This window comes from Cuculus canorus, chromosome 16 (assembly GCF_017976375.1).
Source record: "Cuculus canorus isolate bCucCan1 chromosome 16, bCucCan1.pri, whole genome shotgun sequence".
NCBI classification, from domain to species: Eukaryota; Metazoa; Chordata; class Aves; order Cuculiformes; family Cuculidae; genus Cuculus; species Cuculus canorus.
The window spans coordinates 3,064,432-3,085,813 of NC_071416.1; the positions used below are offsets into that span (position 1 = coordinate 3,064,432).

The 21,382-nt window shown below is 46.7% G+C and overlaps 1 protein-coding gene across 1 annotated transcript in view; it reads right to left on the minus strand.

Annotated features, from left to right (window-relative positions):
- Nucleotides 1-7,605: 7,605 nt before the first annotated feature.
- Nucleotides 7,606-21,382, minus strand: part of LOC104063215 (ubiquinol-cytochrome-c reductase complex assembly factor 1) — a 45,949-nt gene continuing 32,172 nt past the window's right edge. Inside the window, exons 8-10 of the mRNA XM_054081578.1 lie at nt 12,052-12,129; nt 10,481-10,594; nt 7,606-9,443 (exon numbers count right to left, since the gene is read on the minus strand). Coding sequence (XP_053937553.1) covers nt 9,309-9,443; nt 10,481-10,594; nt 12,052-12,129 — 327 coding nt within the window. The 3' untranslated portion in view covers nt 7,606-9,308. The remainder of the gene's footprint in view (nt 9,444-10,480; nt 10,595-12,051; nt 12,130-21,382) is intronic.

Genomic DNA, 21,382 nt, shown 5'->3' on the forward strand with positions numbered 1-21,382 from the left:
AATGCAGATGCTGAAACTTGTTCCTACATGAAATTAGCTCCAAATCAAACATGCTTCTCGATGTCAGATATAATGAAATACAAATATCCCAAGTGATATTTGTGGAATCAGACTCCACCAATTATTCATCCCTGAGCCACAGCTAATGCTCCTCCTTACTGTTCCTTGGGAGCCCGAGCTCTGCTACTCTGACACCCAACACAGAAGCCAAAACACCATCTTTTTGGATATCATAGAATCAAGGAATGTTTTGGGTTGGAAGAGACCTCAAAGCCCATCCAGTTCCACTCCCTGCCACGTGCAGGGACACCTCCCACTGGATCTGGTTGCTCCAAGCCCCATCCAATCTGGCCTGGAACCCCTCCAGGGATGGGGCAGCCACCACAGCTCTGGGCAACCTGGGCCAGGATCTCCCCACCCTCAGGTACGGTCCACACGCTGATCAGTTAACTCCAGATTTCCCAAAGCATCGTGGAGTTATTTTTGGAGAAACAATACAGGCAGAATACCACTGTGTGATTTCAAATGCTGTGTTAGGAGTGCAACACCCAGAACACAACACAGCACGCGGAGAACCGTGCGCAGTGATGAATGAATGCAGACAATGGGGGGTTGGGAGCGTTCATGAGAGCTTGGCTTTGTTTCCCTTGAAGACCTTGGAAGCTGATAAGGAAGGAGCAGCTAGCAGCAGTTTACTGATCAGTGGGCATTGGAATGCAGGAAGCTGGTGGCATTTGATTCAGGAGTTTGAAAACAGCCGGAGGAGACTGAGTCTGTGCAAAGTTCAAGAAGAAAAATATTCATCCCGAGGAAGACTTCCTACTTCATCCCTAAGACCCCGGCCCACGGCCATCAGGAGGCACTACGCAGGCGCAAGACTGGAGCGAACTTTCCAGAACTAATTATAATACGAAGCGGGGAGAGGGTATGACTATGTAGTAGGCGCTTATACCTCTGCATGTCTTTACACTTTAAGCAGCTGCTTGTTAAGTTATACGGTGTGCAAGCTACGAGGAGAGCCCCCTTGCACCCCAGCGCTGGAAATAAACATACCTGCTGTATAACTCATTTTGGGTTATAGGGTTTGATTCCTGGGAAGGCCCCAGACCTCCCCACCCCAGTCAGCTCCGTCGGCCTGGAGCTACCGAACTCCACAGAGACTAACCGGAGAGTGAAGAACTGGCTGGATAGCTGATCTAATCAGTTAGCCTTTTATCTGCAAGTCACGAACCCCCTGGAGATTGTGTTCATCAGGGCTAAATTAAGCTGTCTAAGAGCTCGATGTGCTCTCTAATAATCACCAGGAGAGAGACAGCCATGCCCAAGCGTAACCCAGCACATTCAGACAGTAAGTTCTAAGCCAGCTGGGACGAATCATGAGTAGACAGCTTATCCGAGAGCTGGGGCTGTTCAGCCTGGAGAAGAGAAGGCTGCAGGGAGACCCCAGAGCAGCTACCAGTGCGGAAAGGGGCTCCAGGAAAGCTGGGGAGGAGCTCTGGATCAAGGAGGGCAGGGAGAGGATGAGGGTTTTAAACTGAAAGTGGAGAGATTGAGATGCGATCTTAGGAAGAAATGTTTCCTGTGAGGGTGGGGAGGCCCTGGCCCAGGTTCCCCAGAGCAGTGGTGGCTGCCCCATCCCTGGAGGGGTTCCAGGCCAGGTTGGATGGGGCTTGGAGCAACCGGATCCAGTGGGAGGTGTCCCTGCCCATGGCAGGGAGTTGGAACTGGATGGGCTTTGAGGTCTCTTCGACCCTAAACCATTCTAGGATTCTATGATTCTGTAAAGTACAGGGATTTCCACTCTCTCCTGTCAGAGTCTGGTAATGATCTCCTCTCCCTCCCATAATTTTTGATGGACCTCAGCTCATGAAAGCACATCTCCAGCCAAGGCTGTCAGGTTGGGCTTCTTCAGTGTCGGTGGGGAGAGGTAGAGATTCCATGGAGGCAGGTGCCTTGCCCTGCAGGTGGCATCTGAAATGGGTTGGATGAAACGTGCCGTGACAGTGCTTACCTCTCTCTGCTGAGCGGCACAGCTCAGGCCACCAAGGTCAGGGACCGAGGTTTACCTCCACTTGGATGAGGATGTGGGAATCACATCAGCCACTTTTTGCCAGCTAAAAGCAAGGATCTCATCTGGAAGTGTTGTCGACACACCTTCTGCAACCGATGGAGAAAGACAAGGGGAAAATTCCCTCTACACACACCCCAACTCCCACTTGCCAGTCGATGTCCTTAGGCAGCTCTACTCTGGGCAATACGTGAGCTCAGTCAGGATCTGAACATTGGGCAATACTTGTGTTCCACTCCATGTTCTCAGGGCTCACCAAACACAAACACCTTCCCTGGGCTTTCCATAAGACGTACCTGCTGCTTCCTCTTCCAGTACAAACGCATGCCAAGTTGCTTCCTGACAGCACCTTCTTGGAGAGCACTCACTCAGGAGCAGGAGAAGCCAGATTTGCTTTTCTGCCCCTCTCTATTTCAGATCGAAGTCCACATCCTCCACCACAAATCATCACAGGGCTCAAATCCCACTTACCTACGGGCTTTTCTGGAAGGCATCTGCATAGCAACATGTAAACGTTGCCAGGTGGAAATGGCGAGCACGGCTGGATGAGAGAAGCCCGGATTTCAGTTACTGCAGGGAGATCCAAACTCACAGACAGAGCAGAGCACAGTCAAGTCTCCCAGTTTTTTGTCCGTGCTTCCCGACCATGGCATTATGGAATCATTCTTCTAAGCACAGTGGTGGTACAAAATTCCTTGTTTCATTTTATTAAGACTCTTCCAAATCAGGGGAGAGATGGCTTTGCTCCTGCTCAGCTGGAGGAGAGCGCTGGACACCAGCTGCCAGCTGTCAGCCAAACGATGTGACCTCTGGCAGGGAAGATGGACAACCCTCCAGCTCTGCTGGCTCCCTGCTCAGTGAGGTGCCCGGCACTCAGGTTCTTTCCAGTTGCTTCTCTGAGGTCCCTACCACTCATGTGCTGCGTAGGGAAGCCATTATGTGGCCATGGTGTCACTCCAGTGGCCCTTGGAGGTCCAGCCCTGAGCTCCTCAGGGTATCTCTTCATGGCTGTCATGAGAAGGATCCCAGTGTGCCTCTTCCTTGGGGTGCCACCCAGTACTGAGCATGTGAAAAAGTACCTTCAGGTACCTCTTCCTTCTCTCCTTCTGAAATAGAGTTGGGAACACGGATGGGGAACACGGATGGGGAACATGGATGGGGAACGTGGATGGGGAACACGGATGGGGAACATGGATGGGGAACATGGATGGGGAACATGGATGGGCAACATGGATGGGGAACATGGATGGGCCCAGTTACCAGCAGGAAGAGGGTATGAGGGGAAGGATGTGGGACAATGAGCAAATCTCCCTCGGATGCCTGGCTTTGACAGGATGTGGGGCAGCCCGGGAGGCTGGCGGGTGGGATGAGGAACAAATGAGCCGAGCTCACTCGTGTAGCCAGTGACGTAATCGTTAATGAAGGTTTTGCATGTGCAAGACTCTTTGCTTCCTAAATAAGCATGATGGAGCTCTTACCTCGCAGGAAAGCTGCAGCAGCACGCCAACACCAACAGAACCCCGCCTCAGTACCACATTGCAGGGTCCTCCTGCCCGAACATCCCTGTACAAGACAAGAGGAACAGGACAGCTGGTATTTCTGGTTGGTTCACACCGTTCTGCCCCAGGGCCCCTCAAGCAGATCTGTTGCCCCTCGCCCTGGGCTCGCTGGCTGCTCCCAGCACATCCAGAGCAGCCACTGAAACGTAACAGCAGGAGGTGGAATCACGCTCCTGCGAGCTCCCGCTCAGCATTCCCACTGGAAGGATGAGGCCCAAACATCTCTGCTGTCCCACAAATGAGCAGAGCAAGCTGCTAAGCAGGTTGAATGACTGTAAGCAAAACAAGTACTCCCTCAACATGTTCAGCAACTTCAGGGAGAAGACATAGAGGATGCTCAGGGCAGTCCTAAACACCAGGGGAAGGGGCAGCGGTGAAACAAAGCACACTGGAGGAATCTGTGAAGGATCATGGGACTACTCCCACCCATCCCAGCGCAGCCCACAGCACCAGTGGGCGATGCTGCCTTTGCAGGTAGAGAAGAGAGGTGGACCCTTCACAAGCTCAGCACAACTGCCTGAGCAGCAGAGCCTGTCCCACTCACATCGAGCCTCAGGGTCTTGCTGATGTCCTTGCCAGCCTTCAAGGCTCCTGTGTGAGTTTCTGCCCTCCCCTTGATTTCTCATGATTTCAGGGACAGACAGACAGCGCTGAGGGCTGCGCAGGCACAGTGTGTCCAAAAGATGGAGATATTCATCCCTAAAGGATGCTGTGGAGTGATGGAAGCACCAGCACCAGGGCTGCTGGAAGAGGTGAATCCAGGCTCAGGATGACAAAGGCCCACAGGAGCGTGACGCAGCGCGGTTCAGCAGAACCAACGGGGCACGGCTCATCGCAGGCTCTTGTGGAGAAAAGAACAACGTCTTTTGGATTAGAGTTTATTAAAAAGGAGAGAGCAGGGATCAGATAAAGAGATCAAACAAAGCAGGAAACCTCAACAAGGCCAAGGGCAAGGTCCTGCAGCTGGGTCGGGGCAATCCCAGCACAAACCCAGCCCGGGCGGAGAATGGATTGGGAGCAGCCCTGAAGAGAAAGGCTTGGGGTGCTGGGGATGAGAAGCTCCACATGAGCCAGCAACGTGCCCCTCACAGCCCAGAAACCAACCGTGTCCTGGGCTGCATCCAAAGCCATGGGACCAGCAGGGCCAGGGAGGGGATTCTGCCCCTCTGCTCCGCTCTGTGAGACCCCACCTGGAGCCCTGTGTGCAGCTCTGGAGTCCTGAGCACAGGAAGGACATGGAGCTGTTGGAGCGAGTCCAGAGGAGGCCACAGAGATGATCTGAGGACTGGAGCACCTCCTGTGTGAGGACAGGCTGAGAGAGTTGGGGCTGTTCAGCCTGGAGAAGAGAAGGCTGTGGGGAGACCTTAGAGCAGCTTCCAGCGTGGAAAGGGGCTCCAGAAAAGCTGGGGAGGGGCTCTGGATCAGGGAGTGCAGGGATGGGATGAGGGGGAATGTTTTTCAGCTGAAAGAGAGGAGATTGAGATGAGATCTTAGGAAGAAATATGTTCCTGTGAGGGTGGGGAGGCCCTGGCCCAGGTTGCCCAGAGCAGTGGTGGCTGCCCCATCCCTGGAGGTGTTCCAGGCCAGGTTGGATGGGGCTTGGAGCAACCGGATCCAGTGGGAGGTGTCCCTGCCCATGACAGGGGGTGGAACTGGATGGGCTTTGAGGTCCCTTCTGAACCAAATCATTCCTGGATTCTATGAAGAACAGCAAAGCCGTGGTGAGCAGCAGCTGGGAGGGGATGGCGACTGTTTCTGCAATCACAGTCCCTGCGAAGGAGCCATTCCATAACCCTGTTACCCACTCTCATATTCTTCCAGACTCTCCTACTTCCAAAACCCTGCAGACAAGGTCTTACTTCAGAAACTTTAGCGAAGGTGAAGATAGGAGTCAGAAATCTGGGAAGTGGCAATTGTACTTCAACAGGTAGAGCACAGGACATGTGGATTCATCAGGGGTGTCTGCACTCTTAGCACTTCGGCTCTTTAAAGAAGCAGCAGAAAACTGTTAGGAGGAGACACCGAAAGGTGGTGTGAATGCAGAAGCCGAGAGGATATAAAAAAACACTGAACCACCTGAAATACAGAGTAAGCACCAAAGGGTATGAGGTGACTCCCCACCCACTCCAAAACGTTTCTCTGGAGGAAGAGACTTCCCAAAGTTTGACCCAGTGGGCAGAACATGAAGAGAAACTCTCCCACCAGTGCAAAATAGCAGAGAAGGAAGGGAAGATGTTGAGCATTGGCCCTTCTTTTCTGCTCTCAGCAACAAGAAAGCTAAGATCTAGATGAAATAATGAGTGCTTCCTATAGGCTCATGTCTTTTGATTTTAAGGCACCTGGGAAAGCTGGAGGAACAAGTCCCTTGGAATAATGGGCGATGTCCAAATTCCGTGTATGAGACAGGAGATCAGGTTGGGTGATCAAGTGCTCAACGTGGCTCCTTCCAGAAGAAACACGCATGTTTATATTCACTTAAAATACAGTAAGTGTCCCCAAGCCGACGCCCTGAGACCACTTTCAACAAACCCAGCAGCAGAAACAAAGAACCATCCATAAGCAAATCACCTTCAGTCACCTTCACCTGGAGGTGTTCCAGGCCAGGTTGGATGGGGTTGGAGCAACTGGATCCAGTGGAAGGCGTCCCTGCCCATGGCAGGAGGTGGAACTGGATGGGCTTTGAGATCCCCTCCAACCCCAAAAACACCTTCCACCTTTAAAACCACTCCAAATTGGGGAAAGATGGGCTCAGTTCACAAACCCTGCATTCCGCAGCATTTCAAGCAGCCCTGTGCAACGGAATCGCTTTTAACTGCTCCTCTTTGCTGCTGTAATGCTGGCAGGGGGCAGGTTTTGCTACTGGAAACGTGTTCTCTCTCAAGGACTCCAACTCCTGTTTGTAAAGACATCTTATACAGAAGATATTGGCAATGGGACGTTTGTAGCCTATTGGCACACGCCTCTCCGGAGTAAGAGGGGTCATAGCCTACATCCAAATCCTCTCTCCAGGTAACTAACAGCAGGGAAGCAAAGTCTTCTCTTACTCTCCGTAGCCTCCAGTGTATTTTTCCTCTCTAACAGATTTCCCTTTTCATTCACAGACAGTTTCTGCCTTATTCTCTTACCAGGCCCCACACACGTCTGTCCAAAACACACCCTGGCTGCTGGCTCAGCCCTGCGACAGCGGGCTGCTTGGAGGCGTTTTATGGAACAAGTGGAACGCCGTGATTATAGGTCTTTATTCTCACATTAATAAAAGCGCCAAAGCAGACGCCAACGACCACAACCTGGCACCGTGACTTCTGGAGCCTCCTGCCCATAAACATAGGAAAGGGTTCAATTCTGACCACGTGGCTGTCAATATTCAGAGTACAAAAGGCATTTCAATTGGAAGGGGCAAGATTTAAATTAGGCATTAGGAAGAAATTCTTCATGATGAGGGTGGGGAGGCTGTGGCCCAGGTTGCCCAGAGCAGTGGTGGCTCCCTGGAGGTGTTCCAGGCCAGGTTGGATGGGGCTTGGAGCAACCGGATCCAGTGGGAGGTGTCCCTGCCCATGGCAGGGGAGTTGGAACTGGATAGGCTTTGAGGTCCCTCCCAACCCAACCCAGTCCATGATTCTATGATTGTCACCTCCAGACCAGTGGTCCCATTAACTTCACTCGCTTGCTGGCTTCACAAACACGACACAACCTCTGACCTGTGCGCTGCACCGGGTTGGATGGTGGTGTAATCCTGGTCCCGTGTTCCCATGGCATGAATAATGTGAGCTCAGGTTTAAATTACATCGCAGGAAAGGGGTTAAAGTTTAAATGACTGTTTTGTATATGAATTAATGTATGTAGCTTTGAGCCAAAATATCTACCATTAATTTTTCCACCTATTTCAGGAGCAGTAAGATACACAAAGTAAAGTTTATTTTGGTACTTGGTATACTTCACTCTCATTAAAAATAAATTAATCAGCAAATTCCTACACAGCTCAGCCTTCTTTTATGTAAATACAGCCCAGCTGTAATGAATTACAAGGTGTTATTATCTCACACACACTGTATAATACTTCACACATAAGAGGTTTCTCTGCTTAGCTCAGCTTTCAACAAAAGCATCTTAAATAAACTGCAAGCAAGTTGTTTGGTCTGTAATGTTTTCACAGAGAAGGGATACACCTCACACAGAGAGGGTTTCTTTACATGACTCATTTTATAACAAGTTAAACTGAGGAAGTTCGCCTTGGAAAAAAAATAACAGAATGCCTTTTTTATCCACAGAAAGCTCCCTCTGAGTGAAAAAAAACACCCTGCAAGCCAGTGTTTAGGAACCGACGCTCTGCATCCCACTGCTCCTTACGTGGAGAAGGGATGTCAGATATGAAGCAAGCAGCTTCGGGAGGAAAAACAGGCACAGCCAGGCACGGTCACACTTTCACCGGATTAACGATTTACAAATTGAGGATTAATTTAATAAATTAAGGATTATCACCTTCGATTTTTGTTTAATAGTTTTATTAGGACTAAGTCCTGATATTACAGGGCTTAATCTTATCAGAAACGCAGAGAACACACACATACACACACACACATCAGTTTTACCCAAACTGACATTTATTATTGACCAGGATTTGCGACAGGAGAGAAATGAAAACTGGTTTTGTGCCTGATCCGGAAACAGACTGGCGATCCGCGCACCTCCAGCCTCAGTACACACACAATCCATCCACCCACGCAGCACACCTCAGCCTCGGCTGATTTAATCCACGGAGTTCTTGCTCCCATAACTACTGTGTTGGCGTAATTTGCCTGCCCAGCCGCAGAAAGTTAGGGCTGGGGTTGACAGCTCTTGTTCAAAAGGCCCAAACCACTGCTTTGTGGGATGATGGATAGCACGGTCCTGTCACATTAAGAGCCACGGACAGAAACAGAGATGTTCTTTTCATGGAGAAATTCTTAGACCACAACTCTGAAAAGAATATGGAAATATCAGCAAGGCAGACTGAAAACCCAAGTACTCTCAGGCAGCTTTGAGTGACAGCCTAGCCACGGTTTGGCCTTTCTTCTCATTAAGGTGAGATTCTTGGATTCACAGAGGATTCCTAGGGACTGTGCAGTATCCATTGCATCCTCCGACCCTTATGCAACAGAGCAGAGAGTTCCTAAAAAGGATTTTCACAGAAAACCCTTCAGAATCTGTTAAAGCAATTCTTAATGCCACTAAAGCAAAAATGGACCGTTCCATCTTGATATCAGGCTTTTAAAATACATCAGCATCTAATCTGCAGAGCTCAGATTTGCATCCACAGCCATTCGAGAGCAGAGGAACACCGCTGTGTCTCTGTGTAGCAGCTCACCAAACAAGGCAAAGGACAGAAACACCTTCTGGAGAGAACTCTAAGCCACGGTGAAATGCCTGGTCTCCTACAGACAGAAGGCAGGTCTTTCCATTTGTCAGCAAGGACCACTCAGTGCCATAGAAAGGATAGAGGTTCTCAAACCAACTAGCATTTATTTGCAGGTGAATATTCAGAAGAGTCCAATTTGCTACCGAGTCACCACGGATAGCGTATCTAATTAAATAATTTCTTTTCAACAGCAGACTTTCCATCCTGACCCCACAGCCTCAGCCCAGTTCAATTCCAGGCATGCTTCCCGAGCCGATCTGACACACAGATAGAAACACTGATGCTCTCAGAGTCCTTCGTCATTGTAAACAGGGGAAGGGGGTTTGAGGATGCTGCGGGCGTTGCTCTCCACGAGTGGCCGCCAGCTCACCTCGCCTGTCAGCAGCAGATCCTCCCCGCTCAGTGCGTCCAAGTGCTGCATCTGCAAAGATAGGATGTTAGCGCAAGGTGTTCCATCACCCAAACTTCCTCAGGTGCTACGTGAGCCAGAAGGAAAGCAGAACAGGGAAATCTTGGCATACTTTGCCATTTGTTGTGTGACTAAAAAGATAATTTATGATGGCTTAAGCATCAAGGAAAGGCTAGGAGATAAGGATCTGCAGATCCACCGGAGTTAACTGCGTAAGGTTGTCTACTAATACCTTAGCTAATGCTTCCTCACAAAGTCTGACAACAGGACAAAGAGCCACAGAAAGCCAACATGAGTAATTTTATCTTCCTGGCAGGTAATTCAGATGACACACTGCTACACATCATCTACATGGCGTGCTCTCATGAAAGTGGTTTCACATAGACCAAGACTTTTCACTACAGAAAAAAGCCTGGCCAGCAGGCAACATTTAAGATTTAAATATAAAAGCATATGAGCTGAGGAGATGAACACAGAATCATAGAACCACTGGTTGACAGTGGCTGAACATGAGCCAGTGGTGGACCAGGTGGGCAAGAGGGCCTACAGCCTCCTGGCTTGGATCAGCCATGGGATGGGCAGCAGGAGCAGGGAAGGGGATCACCTCACTCCACTCGGCACTGGTGAGGCCGCACCTCAAATCCTGGGTTCAATTTTGGGCCCCTCACTCCAGGAAAGACATTGAGCGGCTGGAGTGTGTCCAGAGAAGGAAATGGAGCTGGGGAAGGGTCTGGAGAACAGGGGTTGTGGGAGCGGTTGAGGGCCCTGGGGCTGTTTAGTCTGGAGAAGGTGGAGGGGAGACCTCACTGCCCTCTGCAGCTCCTGGAAAGGACGTTGGAGCAAGGAGGTTGAGTGATGAGGTCTCCCATGATTCAAGGTGTGGTCTCACCAGTGCTGAGTACAGGGGGACAACTACTGAACATAAAAATCAGTTGTATTTAGGAGAAGAACTAAGTTACAGATATACAAGGATATACAGATATACAAATAAATATTTAATAGTCTAAACAAGAGACTGAAGAGAAGTCGCACTGTGAGCTGTTGTGTACCTGTTTGCGCACGTACTCTACCAGTAACTCCAGATGCCGAGGGTCCTCACAGTTCCTGTTAAAAAGGTTTCTCCAAAGAGCTGCTGCCAGAACATGATCATCAGACAAGATTCCCTAAAGGAAATACAGAGGGGGATTAAGAACCGCAGGTGAAGAGGGTCTGAATGCACGACAATCACATTACTCAGCAACAGACAACATTGGCTGTCTCAAAGCCTACGGCTGCTATGGACTGCACATATGAAAAGGCATCATCATTCTTTCCCAGAATGGAAAAACAACCCTGGCCTTAAAATGTATTCACAGAGCAGCCTGTAACAAATACTCTGGCAAGTTGATTTGGAAAAGAATTGGGACAGGATATTCCTAATGTAGGAGCAGATAATTCATTTCTATGTTCTAAAACCTTCACCATAAAAATTGTGGCCTTAACAGAGAAGACAGCACCAATTCACAGAATTGCATGGAGCCCGCGACACTTGGAAAAGAAAAAACTGAAGGATATTTAATACAAAGTGGCAGTAATGTAGTCAGGACTTTGCTATTTTGCTTTCCTTTTCTATTTTTCGTTCTAAATGAGAATAAGAGATCTCAAGAACCATCTAGATCTTTCCACTGAAAGCTACTATTAAATTTGGCTTAGACAAGAAGCGCTTTTTGTCTAAATTCTCTCCCACTTCTATTGCCTTTTTGGATTATGTGGTTCTACCATCACAGTCTTGTAACTCCTGTCTCGTGCTTGTACACTTGTCAAAGGCAAGAGAGGTCTTTAAATATTCAGTAAAAAGTAAAAAAGGTCAACAATTGTCTTCAATTTAAGTAGAGATTTTCTTTCCAAAAATACTGTGAACAAAAAGGGAAAAGAAAAAGAAAACCAAGTGACAGGCAGAGGCAGGCACATCTTGGCTACGCTTAAATCCAGATCAAAGCCTTGCACGAGTAACACCGTCCACAACTCTATGAAGTTTACAAGACATTAAAATGCAAACCACCATGCAAAAAAAATAACATCACCATGTGAACAGGAAGAGCATCTGAAGAGTGGCACTCTCTAGAGCAAAAAAAATAACTACTAAAACGGCTGATATAATTGTATTTTCTTCCTGAAAGTCCAGCAGACCCTTGTGTGCTGTGGTGCTTTTGCCTCCTTGTTGCATACTTCCTATAAATACCCTCTCACGTAGAGTCCTTGTAAATACTCTCTCTGCTTTCAAAGTGTAGAGGGATTGAGAGGAAGGAAATGACTTCCTGATGGTGAAGCAGTGATGGTGAAGCAGTACAAAGAACACCTCTCCTTCATGTCACAGAATCCTTAAATGGCTTGGGTTGGAAAGGACCTTAAAGATCATCCAGCTCCAACCCCTCTGCCACAGGCAGGGACACCTCCCACAGTTTAAATCAATACACTGTGTGCTTTCTTTTTTCTTAAAAACTCTTTAATTCAAGGGATAAGATGATCACAATAGCTAAGAAATCTGCTTCCATACGGTAATGTTTCTCCAAAGCTATGTAAAGTGAGTATTTCACCCATCTGGAGCATTCTGAACTAGATGGCCCAACATCCTTCTTACCTCATCATATCCAAACAGAGCTGCATAGAAGTTTTCTACCATACTTCTCATATCTTCCTTTAGGACAACAGAATTTATCTGAAAAATAAACCAGAAAACCATCTGTATTGGATTGAAAGGGGAATGATGAGAAAATATTACCAGTTCCACTCCAAGCAGGCGATGGCAGTGCCTTGGCCCACATTTGGCTAAGTAACAGTATTAGCACAGTCTAACATTTTAGAACAACGTGCAATCCAGCACTGTTAATTCTCTACACCAACGAAAGGCAGTGTTACTCAGAATGTATGAATGGCAGAAAAATCCTCAGCCAACAGCGCTGACACACAGTTCCACAAGCGGAGAGAAAGAGCAGCTGGGGAGAGCGCAGGCAAGGCTGTCCTTTCAGTGGCAGCACAGGCTCGGATAATGAGGCTCCTCTGTAAGTTAAACGACTAAGCAGGGTTTCAGACTGATTCATTCACACAGCTCTTTCAGAAACTCAGGAGGTTTTTCAGTGCTTTTCCTAAACTGGACTGCAGAGCTGGACGGGCCATCACAGTCAATGCTAAAGACCATGCGAGCTGAAGTCAGATCCAAAAGAAATTAGCTGCGAGGTCCAGAGTGATGGCTGAGACACCTTGTGTGCACCTCCCTATTACAAATCGCATGTTCCCTTCACCAGCAGTTTTAACTTCTATCCACAAACCTATTCAATAAACAGTTGCTCTCCCGAGTGCTACACTTCAATTCACAAAGCTGGTTCAAGTATTGACTCTCATCAGATACCTAAGAGATCACAGAAACCCAGAATGGTTTGGGTTAGAAGGGACCTTAAAGCCCATCCAGTTCCAACCACCCACTGGTTGATCCAAGCCTCACCCAACCTGGCCTGGAACACCTCCAGGGATGGGGCAGCCACCACTTCCCAGGTCAGCCCGGGCCAGGGCCTCCCCACCCTCACAGGAAAGCATTTCTTCCTAAGATCTCATCTCAATCTCCCCTCTTTCGGCTGAAAACCCTTCCCCCTCATCCTCTCCCTGCACTCCCTGATCAGGAGCCCCTCCTCAGCTTTCCCGGAGCCCCTTTCAGTCCTGGAAGCTGCTCTAAGGTCTCCCCGCAGCCTTCTCATCTCCAAGCTGAACTGCCCCAACTCTCTCGGGCTGTCCACATACGGGATGTCCCCCAGGCCTTGGATCATCCTTGTGGCCTCCCCTGGACTCACTCCAACAGCTCCATGTCCTTCCTGTGCTGAATACCAAGCATTCCTTTTCTACAGATCTCACATCCAACCTAAGCACGAAGGACAAGGAGCATTATTTTCATCGCTGCACTGACAGAACAATTGTGTACAAGACTGCATTTGGAGACAGGTTATACAAAAAAGGAACTGCAAACAGGAATGCAGAGCAGGGCACCAGTTCTGCTGTGGAATAAACAATACTGGTGATGCAGAGTTTATCACGGGGCTAAGGGTAAGCTGTGTAAACTCAGATATCTGACATTTAATACTGAGGACAGCATGAACCCCATCTCCTAAATGCTTCCGTAGTACCCATAAGAGCGCTCACCTTGGTAATTATGCCACAGCTTTTCTATCAAAATAGGAATTCGGTTTTGCCACACCAGCAAATCCCCAGTTCTCATGTTCTTCCCTTAAACCACTATCTTTTTTTATCTGTTGATCTTTATAGAAATGCACATAGAACAAACACAAGGAAAATGCCTTTCATGTCAGTTACTCATATTTTCCCATTAATATAAACTATTAAAGTCCATGCAGATATTTTACAGGCTCTCAAGATTCGGAGACTGGTTATTACTGAATGTTTAAAAAAAGAGCTAAACATAAGAAATCAGAGGGTTAAATGATGACTGCAACTTCTGTAATGACTTAATTAAATTTTTATTGAGTACATAAACTATGATGTCATTTCTACCCAACCATGCTCAAACTTTCTATGCATGTCAGAGATCGTGGTTTTTCTCAATAGAACGTACTTCTAAATAAGCTGCACTTCTGCAGCTCTAATAAGGGGGAGCAGGTCTCATGTAACACACTCAATAAATTATCCTTCCATTTTAAACAAACAAATTCCATGAGTTATTATATATTTGCCACGCACTTTTTATGACATAATAAAAATGTTACCTCAAGGATTACTTAACACATATTACAAATGTTACAGCAGGCAACTGCAAGGGGCAAAGAAAACAAATAGTCCCATTACAGAGACAAGTCCTGGACTATACATCCCTAGGGAAGCAGCTTTCTATACTAAAAACAAAGAGCAGCAGCTTTAAGTTAGCAAGAAATAGACTGATGAAGGAGATAACCAAGTTAAACAAACAGAGCAATAAATACATCTTAAAAGACAAACAGTTTAAAATATAAAATATGACTTTGGGGATGGAGCAGTATCTTAGGCAATATAATTACATTTAAAGGTATACTGTACTTGCTGAAGAACACAACTGGCACCAGTTAAGCACAAACATCGTAGGAAAAGATGCTTCTTTATAAAACAAGAAAAATGAGTGAAGGCAAATCAACGCTTGTTGGAAATGCCTCATCTTAAGCTTGCACATGTTCTTACCACTGGCAAGTTTCATGACCTGGTTGGTCATGAGCCTGCTGATTCTTCCACAGTTTGTTATTAAGAAGAAAAACTGCTGGACAATTCCAAGTGAGTAATTGCTAATAACAAGCAAGAAATCAGTAACATCTGGAGCTTTTCTAGGAACTCAGCCCCTCTGCCTTCTTTGGAACAACCGCTGCACAGCTGTCACCAGAATAAATTTATATGCCATTGCCTAAACTGACACACAGAACTATCTTCGTTCGGAACAAGAAATACATTTTTGTATTTTCTCACATTTACAAGACCTTTAAAAAAGAAATGTACAGCCTCCTACAGATCACAACTTTTCACTGGAAGACTTCACAATCCTGCGTTCTGCCTGCAAGGTGACCACAGTGTACAACTACTGTATTGTCATTGTTACACTGCAGCAAGGAACCCCATCTTCAGCCTCGATGGGTTCAAGACCCATCACCCAACAGCCAGCTGGGCAGGCTTATGGCCATATCAGACCATTTACAACTCAAGTCTCAGTTAAGGTTTTGTATTTGAATCGATTTTCTAGGCAAGTAAGAGTCCACTATTTTATTGTGTATGCTGAATATGTGTGAAAATCATACAATCATCGATTCATTTAAGGATTGAAATGAGCTTCAAAATCATCAAGCCCAACCATAAACCTCACACTGTCAACTCCACCACTAAACCATGTCCCGAAGCGCCACAGCCACACGTCTTTTAAATCCCTCCAGGGATGGGGACTCAATTGCTTACCTGGGCAGCTTGTTCCAAAATATCTTGGGTATGGGCACAGTTTTTCAAGTTCAAGCTAATATGGACCAATCCTATAGCAATGTCTTTGCCTGGATCGAGAGCTTGCTTTTGTAATAAGTCTCCTCCTCATCCCTACTCAATCTCTCTTCTCTTTCAGAGAAGTCTCGGCATGCACAAAGTGGAAACGTGCCCTGATGTGATCTGCCAGCCCAGAGACACTCAGCCACCACATCAGCCTAGAACCAGCGCGAGGTATGGATCATCCCCGCCGAGCAGGGACACTGGATTGTGGACATTTACACCCAACAAGTGCATTCCTGTCAGACCACACGTAAATGCTAGCACGGACTTAGCCATGGTGTCCATGGGCTATACCATTTCAAAGCACTTTAACAGGAGTTTCTTTCTGTTACAGCTTTTGCCAGCACGTGTTGCACCCTGAAGCTACTTTAACACATTAATCCACCCATAGACTATAAAGCCAGAAGGGACACTTCTAACTGCACCTTGTATGAGCGCTAGCATTGAATTTCATGCAATTCCTCTCTTTAGGCCATAAGTTATGGTTGAACTAGATTTTTTTATGAAGAGATTTCAGCCAGAAGAAATGATTAGATCATAGAACCTGACCCTCTGCATCTCACAGACCATTACATTTCACTGAGTTCCCTCTCTACTAAGCTCAGTAAGTTGTGTTTGGCTAAAGTGTATCACCCTCACAGTGGAACATGTGTATCTCATTTCAGATTTGAATTTTCTGGCTTAAGTTTCCACATCCTCATTCTCATTCTACCATTCCTGCTAGAATAAAAAGCCTCTTCTGTACAACGTGCTCCTGTACCTGTACACAGCAGATGGGTCAGCACAGTCATCTCCTCAAACTCAGATGAGGCTCTGCGATGTTTACACTAGGTGCACTGATAGATTATCTCATCACCACGCTCTGGGAGTGGTCAAAGTTATGACAGCAAAGTAGGTTTTTTTGCTGATACAGTAAAAACTAATTCACTTCTTGTGCAAAACATGTTACGTGGGTTTGAGTCCACTTCTGCTGTCATTACTGAGTCTGCTCTGGGGACTTCTTTCAGCCACTGTGCCATCAACATCAGATGACTCCTACTTTTGATTACTGGAACATTCAGTATTGGCAGAAGTTCCTGAAGGAGGCATAGGACAAAGTTTTCATGGTAAAAAATATCACTCCTCAAACAATTAGGCCTTATTATGCATTGTCTTTCAAGTTGCGTTTGGAAAGAATGACTTAGAATATCAATATAAACACACCCAGGTATATATATTATATATAGCGAATCCTAGAATGGTTTGGGTCAGAAGGGACCTTAGAGACCATCCAATTCAAACTCCCTGCCATTGGCAGGGACACCTCCCACTGGATCCAGTTGCTCCAAGCCCCATCCAACCTGGCCTGGAACACCTCTAGGGATGGGGCAGCCACCACTGCTCTGGGCAGCCTGGGCCAGGGCCTCCCCACCCTCACAGGAAGACATTTCTTCCTAAGATCTCATCTCAATCTTCCCTTTCATCTTAAAACCATTCCCCCTCATCCTATCTATCTATCTATCTATCTACACACCCATACGTGTATATTTATATCTACACACACATATGGGCATGTAGATATATATTCTGGGGAGACCTTATAGCAGCTTCCAGTACTGAAAGGGGCTCCAGGAAAGCTGGGGAGGGGTTCTTGATCAGGGAGTGCAGGGACAGGACTTGAGAGAACAGTCTTGAAAGACTTCTTCACCATTCGGTGACAAACTACTTCAATACTGTATCAACCTAAACAATATCTAAATGGCAGATTGTATCAGAACCAGTTCCTGTCAAAACCTTCAATCCATGTAACAATGTGTTAATGGAAAAGGTGAAGCGTTCCAGGCCAGGTTGGATGGGGCTTTGAGCAACTGGATCCAGTGGGAGGTGTCCCTGCCCATGGCAGGGGGTGGAACTGGATGGGCTTTGAGGTCCCTTCCAACCCAAACCATTCTGTGATTTTATGATTCTAAAAGACTTTTGTATGCTCTGCTACCTTCCTAACAACCGCATCAATAACACTCCTAAGAGCATGTTTATTCCACGCAGACTTAGAAAAGCAAGTTATACAACATTATCTACATATCTCAGCAAAACCAGATGGTCACCCCGAGCTGCAGAGGATCAGGAAAATGAGGAATGTTTCTATCTTGGAGTCTAATAATTTGGAAACTCCGCCATGGTAACAGTTAAAGCAGCAGAGTCGACCACAGTACAATCCCAGCTGTACTAAATACGTGGGGGCTTTTTCTCTGTCGTGTGCAGCTGGCAGAGCTCACTGACAGCCCCTCCAGAGAAAGATCAGAGGTCAAATCGCTGTGCGCTCTGTTTTGTCGTGCTGATTCTCTGTAAGGGCAAGCAGTTGTTGAGGGTTTTCCTGTAATGCCTCTTCTAAAAACCTAATTGTTAAAAGCCTAAAACTGATCACGAACAACTTTCTGAAGAGAATGAAGGATTCGGTCTGATAAACCGAAAGGAAGTCAGATAACCAAGTTCAAGAGAGGCACTTGGAGAACGCAGTGGTAGAGGGAAATGAATCGTTAAGGCAGACATTCACCACAAGCAGTTACAGAGATGTTGTGAAAGGTGATCATGGTACAGAGCCAAACCTCAGCAACTGCCAGAAAGGATCCCACTCAAGGAACCCTGCACTGGCTCAGACCAAGGGCCCACCTAACACAGTGCCTTGCCAAATATGCTGAGAAAAAAACTACAAGCTGATATATGCTTTCTCCAAATATTCTCCCATCCCATTTCAGCTCATGACAACCCTCAGCCCTTGATATCTGTTGATATAGTAAACTTCAAAAGGTCTCCATGCCAAGCACCTTGTCTAGTAAAGTCTCTGCGTCCAAAACACGCTCAGTAAGAAGCACCCTGCTCTGCTTCCTGTGATGAGAACCACCACCTTCCTTTGTCTCTTCCGAAACCAACTCCTGCTGGTTTCATCTGGGGTTCCAGTTCTTTCCCTGGATGAGGCAGTGGATACACAGCGCTCCATCACCTTCTCAGGGCACTCAGGATTCTGTATCCTTCCTACTCCATGAGATATGATCTGTCCATAGAAAAAGACTTCTGGTAACTTAAATAAAAGTCACAAGCAACAAAATCCTTGGGATCACAAAGCACTTAACTAAATGAAACGTGTTAGGTAACACTCAGTAGTGTGGAAGAGCCATGGATGGTGGTACCCACTTGGAAATGTATTTCAGCAGAATCAGAGAAGTACAAAGTAGTAGAAAACACAATAATAAATGAAAATAACTTTCACAGATAATTATGGCCAGAAATATTCAATGCCGATAAGGGTACTCGCAGTTGGGATTTAAAAAAAAAATCATTAAAATTAAACAACAATGTGAACATGTTTAGCAGCCACAACTCAGGAAATGGATTTTAAAGAGATTTTGTGGAAAAATCTAAAAAAAAATTCAGTTCAATAATTCAATTGTGAAGAAAAAGAGAAATAAATTCTAGGAATTATTATGAAAGGAATGCAGAATGAAAGAGGAACCCTATTCTGCTATAAACCCGTAGTGTGCCCACATACAAAACACTGCATAGATTTATTACTTTTACATCTCAGAACAGATCAAAAAAACCTAGAAAATACACAGAAAAGATTAAGGTGATCAGACATACGAGGAAACACTAGTTATATTAACAAAGATATGAGAATGATAATGCAAAGATAAAATCATAGGAGCATAAAATCACAGAATGTTTTGGGTTGGAAGCGACCTCAAAGCCCACCCAGTTCCACCTCCTGCCATGGGCAGGGACACCTCCCACTGGATCCAGTTGCTCCAAGCCCCATCCAACCTGGCCTGGAACCCCTCCAGGGATGGGGCAGCCACCACTGCTCTGGGCAACCTGGGCCAGGGCCTCCCCACCCTCACAGCAAAACATTTCTTCCTAAGATCTCATCTCAATCTTCCCTCTTTCAGCTGAAAACCGTTCCCCCTCATCCTGTCATTGCACTCCCCGATCCAGAGCCTCTCCCCAGCTTTCCTGGAGCCACTTTCGGTACTGGAAGGTCGCTATAAAGTCTCCTCAGAGCCTTCTCTTCTCCAGACTGAACAACCCCAACTCTCTCAGCCTGTCCTCACAGCAGCGGTGCTCCAGTCCTTGGATCATCTCCGTGGCCTCCTCTGGCCTCACTCCAACAGCTCCATGTCCTTCCTGTGCTCAGGACTCCAGAGCTGCACACAGGGCTCCAGATGGGGTCTCACAGAGCGGAGCAGAGGGGCAGAATCCCCTCCCTGGCCCTGCTGGTCCCATGGTTTTGGATGCAGCCCAGGACACGGTTGGTTTCTGGGCTGTGAGCGCATGTTGCCAGCTCGTGTGGAGCTTCTCATCCCCAGCACCCCAAGCCCTTCTCCTCAGGGCTACGTTCACTGTTTCTCATAAAAAAGGTGTAGAAAAGGAGATGTTGAAATGGCCAAATAATACTTTAAAAGTAAAATAGCTCTTCTGCTGGTGTTTCTTTTCCTGCCCTGACTTGTAGCAAGACAGCCACAGCTCGTTAGACGCCCTGGATCCCGGTCATCAGGGCCCTTTGCTGACTCCAGAGGAATGTCACCTGAAATATGCTAGCGCAATTAAAAACAACTCCTACCCTTACCATAGCTTTTAGTAACCCCATGGGATGAGGCTACATTTTATGCAGAAATGAGAGCAAGAACAATCCTGCTCATACCAAACAGACTGTGCTCCTCTGGGGAAGGAGGGGGGGGGGGCGAAATAATTAAAAAACACTCTTTCTCCAGGAATTTTGGACCAGGACAAGTTTCTATCAGAGAGGAACTGCAAGTTACCCATCTCTTCTCCTAAAGAAATCTTTCCACAAAAATAGAAGTTTATTTCATTTCAAAATGGAGTGATGGGTGCTAAGAGTCCATGCAATTAGTAAGCAATCAACAGGTCCAACTCGACGCTAACATCTCGTAGTGTTACAGCCTTTCTCCAGTGATGGAGGCCAGGACAAATCCAAATCCTCCTTCTTCCTATCCCACTTTCACATTCATTTTTGCGGTGCCTGGCAGACTGGTTTACTTGTGTTTCCTCCCTCAGGCTTCCCCCTACTTCCCAGCACAGCCCTGTTCCTACGTGACCTGTTTGACATTCACCCATCAGTTCCACGTTTGGGTAAGACTCTAATTTGAAGTCGCGTTGCTTTCACCTTCTACCAATATTCTCCACCTTCTGGTTTCAATCAGAAGCTGAGAAAAACGCGATTTCCCCAAGCACTCCTCCTCCCCAGGGCTTCAAACACACGCACGCCACAGAATAGTTAACAGTTAAATATTTTCTTGCCAATATTTTAAGAGTGTAGAAGGTTCCAAATTGCTGGTAAAATAAACAATGCCAGACTGTGAAAACTCCTGCCTGCCATACACTCTGATGTTAACAAGAGTTTCTTTATTACTGTAACCTTTCAGAAGCGAACAAAAATTATTTCTCTACCCTAGTTCTGCCCTCAAGTAAAAGGCAAGGGAGGAAAGCGAACCATGAAAAAGCTGCATGGTAAGACACTGTGAGTTTTCCATCTTACTTCTTTATTTCATTCAGGCTCAATAGTGCTGTGAATAAATAAAGCTTCCAAAAGATCCTAAAAGTGTGGGCAAAGATTTTAATGAACAAAAAATTTCCTTATGCACTGTTTCCTGAATAACACAGATTAAACCTTCCTATGGGCCATCTTCCACCTTCCAAGTACACAATAAAACAGGAAATATAAAAGGGCAAATTCAGGATGCTCTCAAGGAGACATATGATTTTCAAGCTCCTGGATATGTAGCTCTGTCCGTTGGGACTTTAGCCACGGAATTCTATCAATCACAGCATCTCTGCCACTTCCTCACTGTTAAAAAATCGTAGAAGCACAGAATCCTAGAATGGTTTGGGTCAGCAGAGACCTTAGAGACTATCCAGTTCCA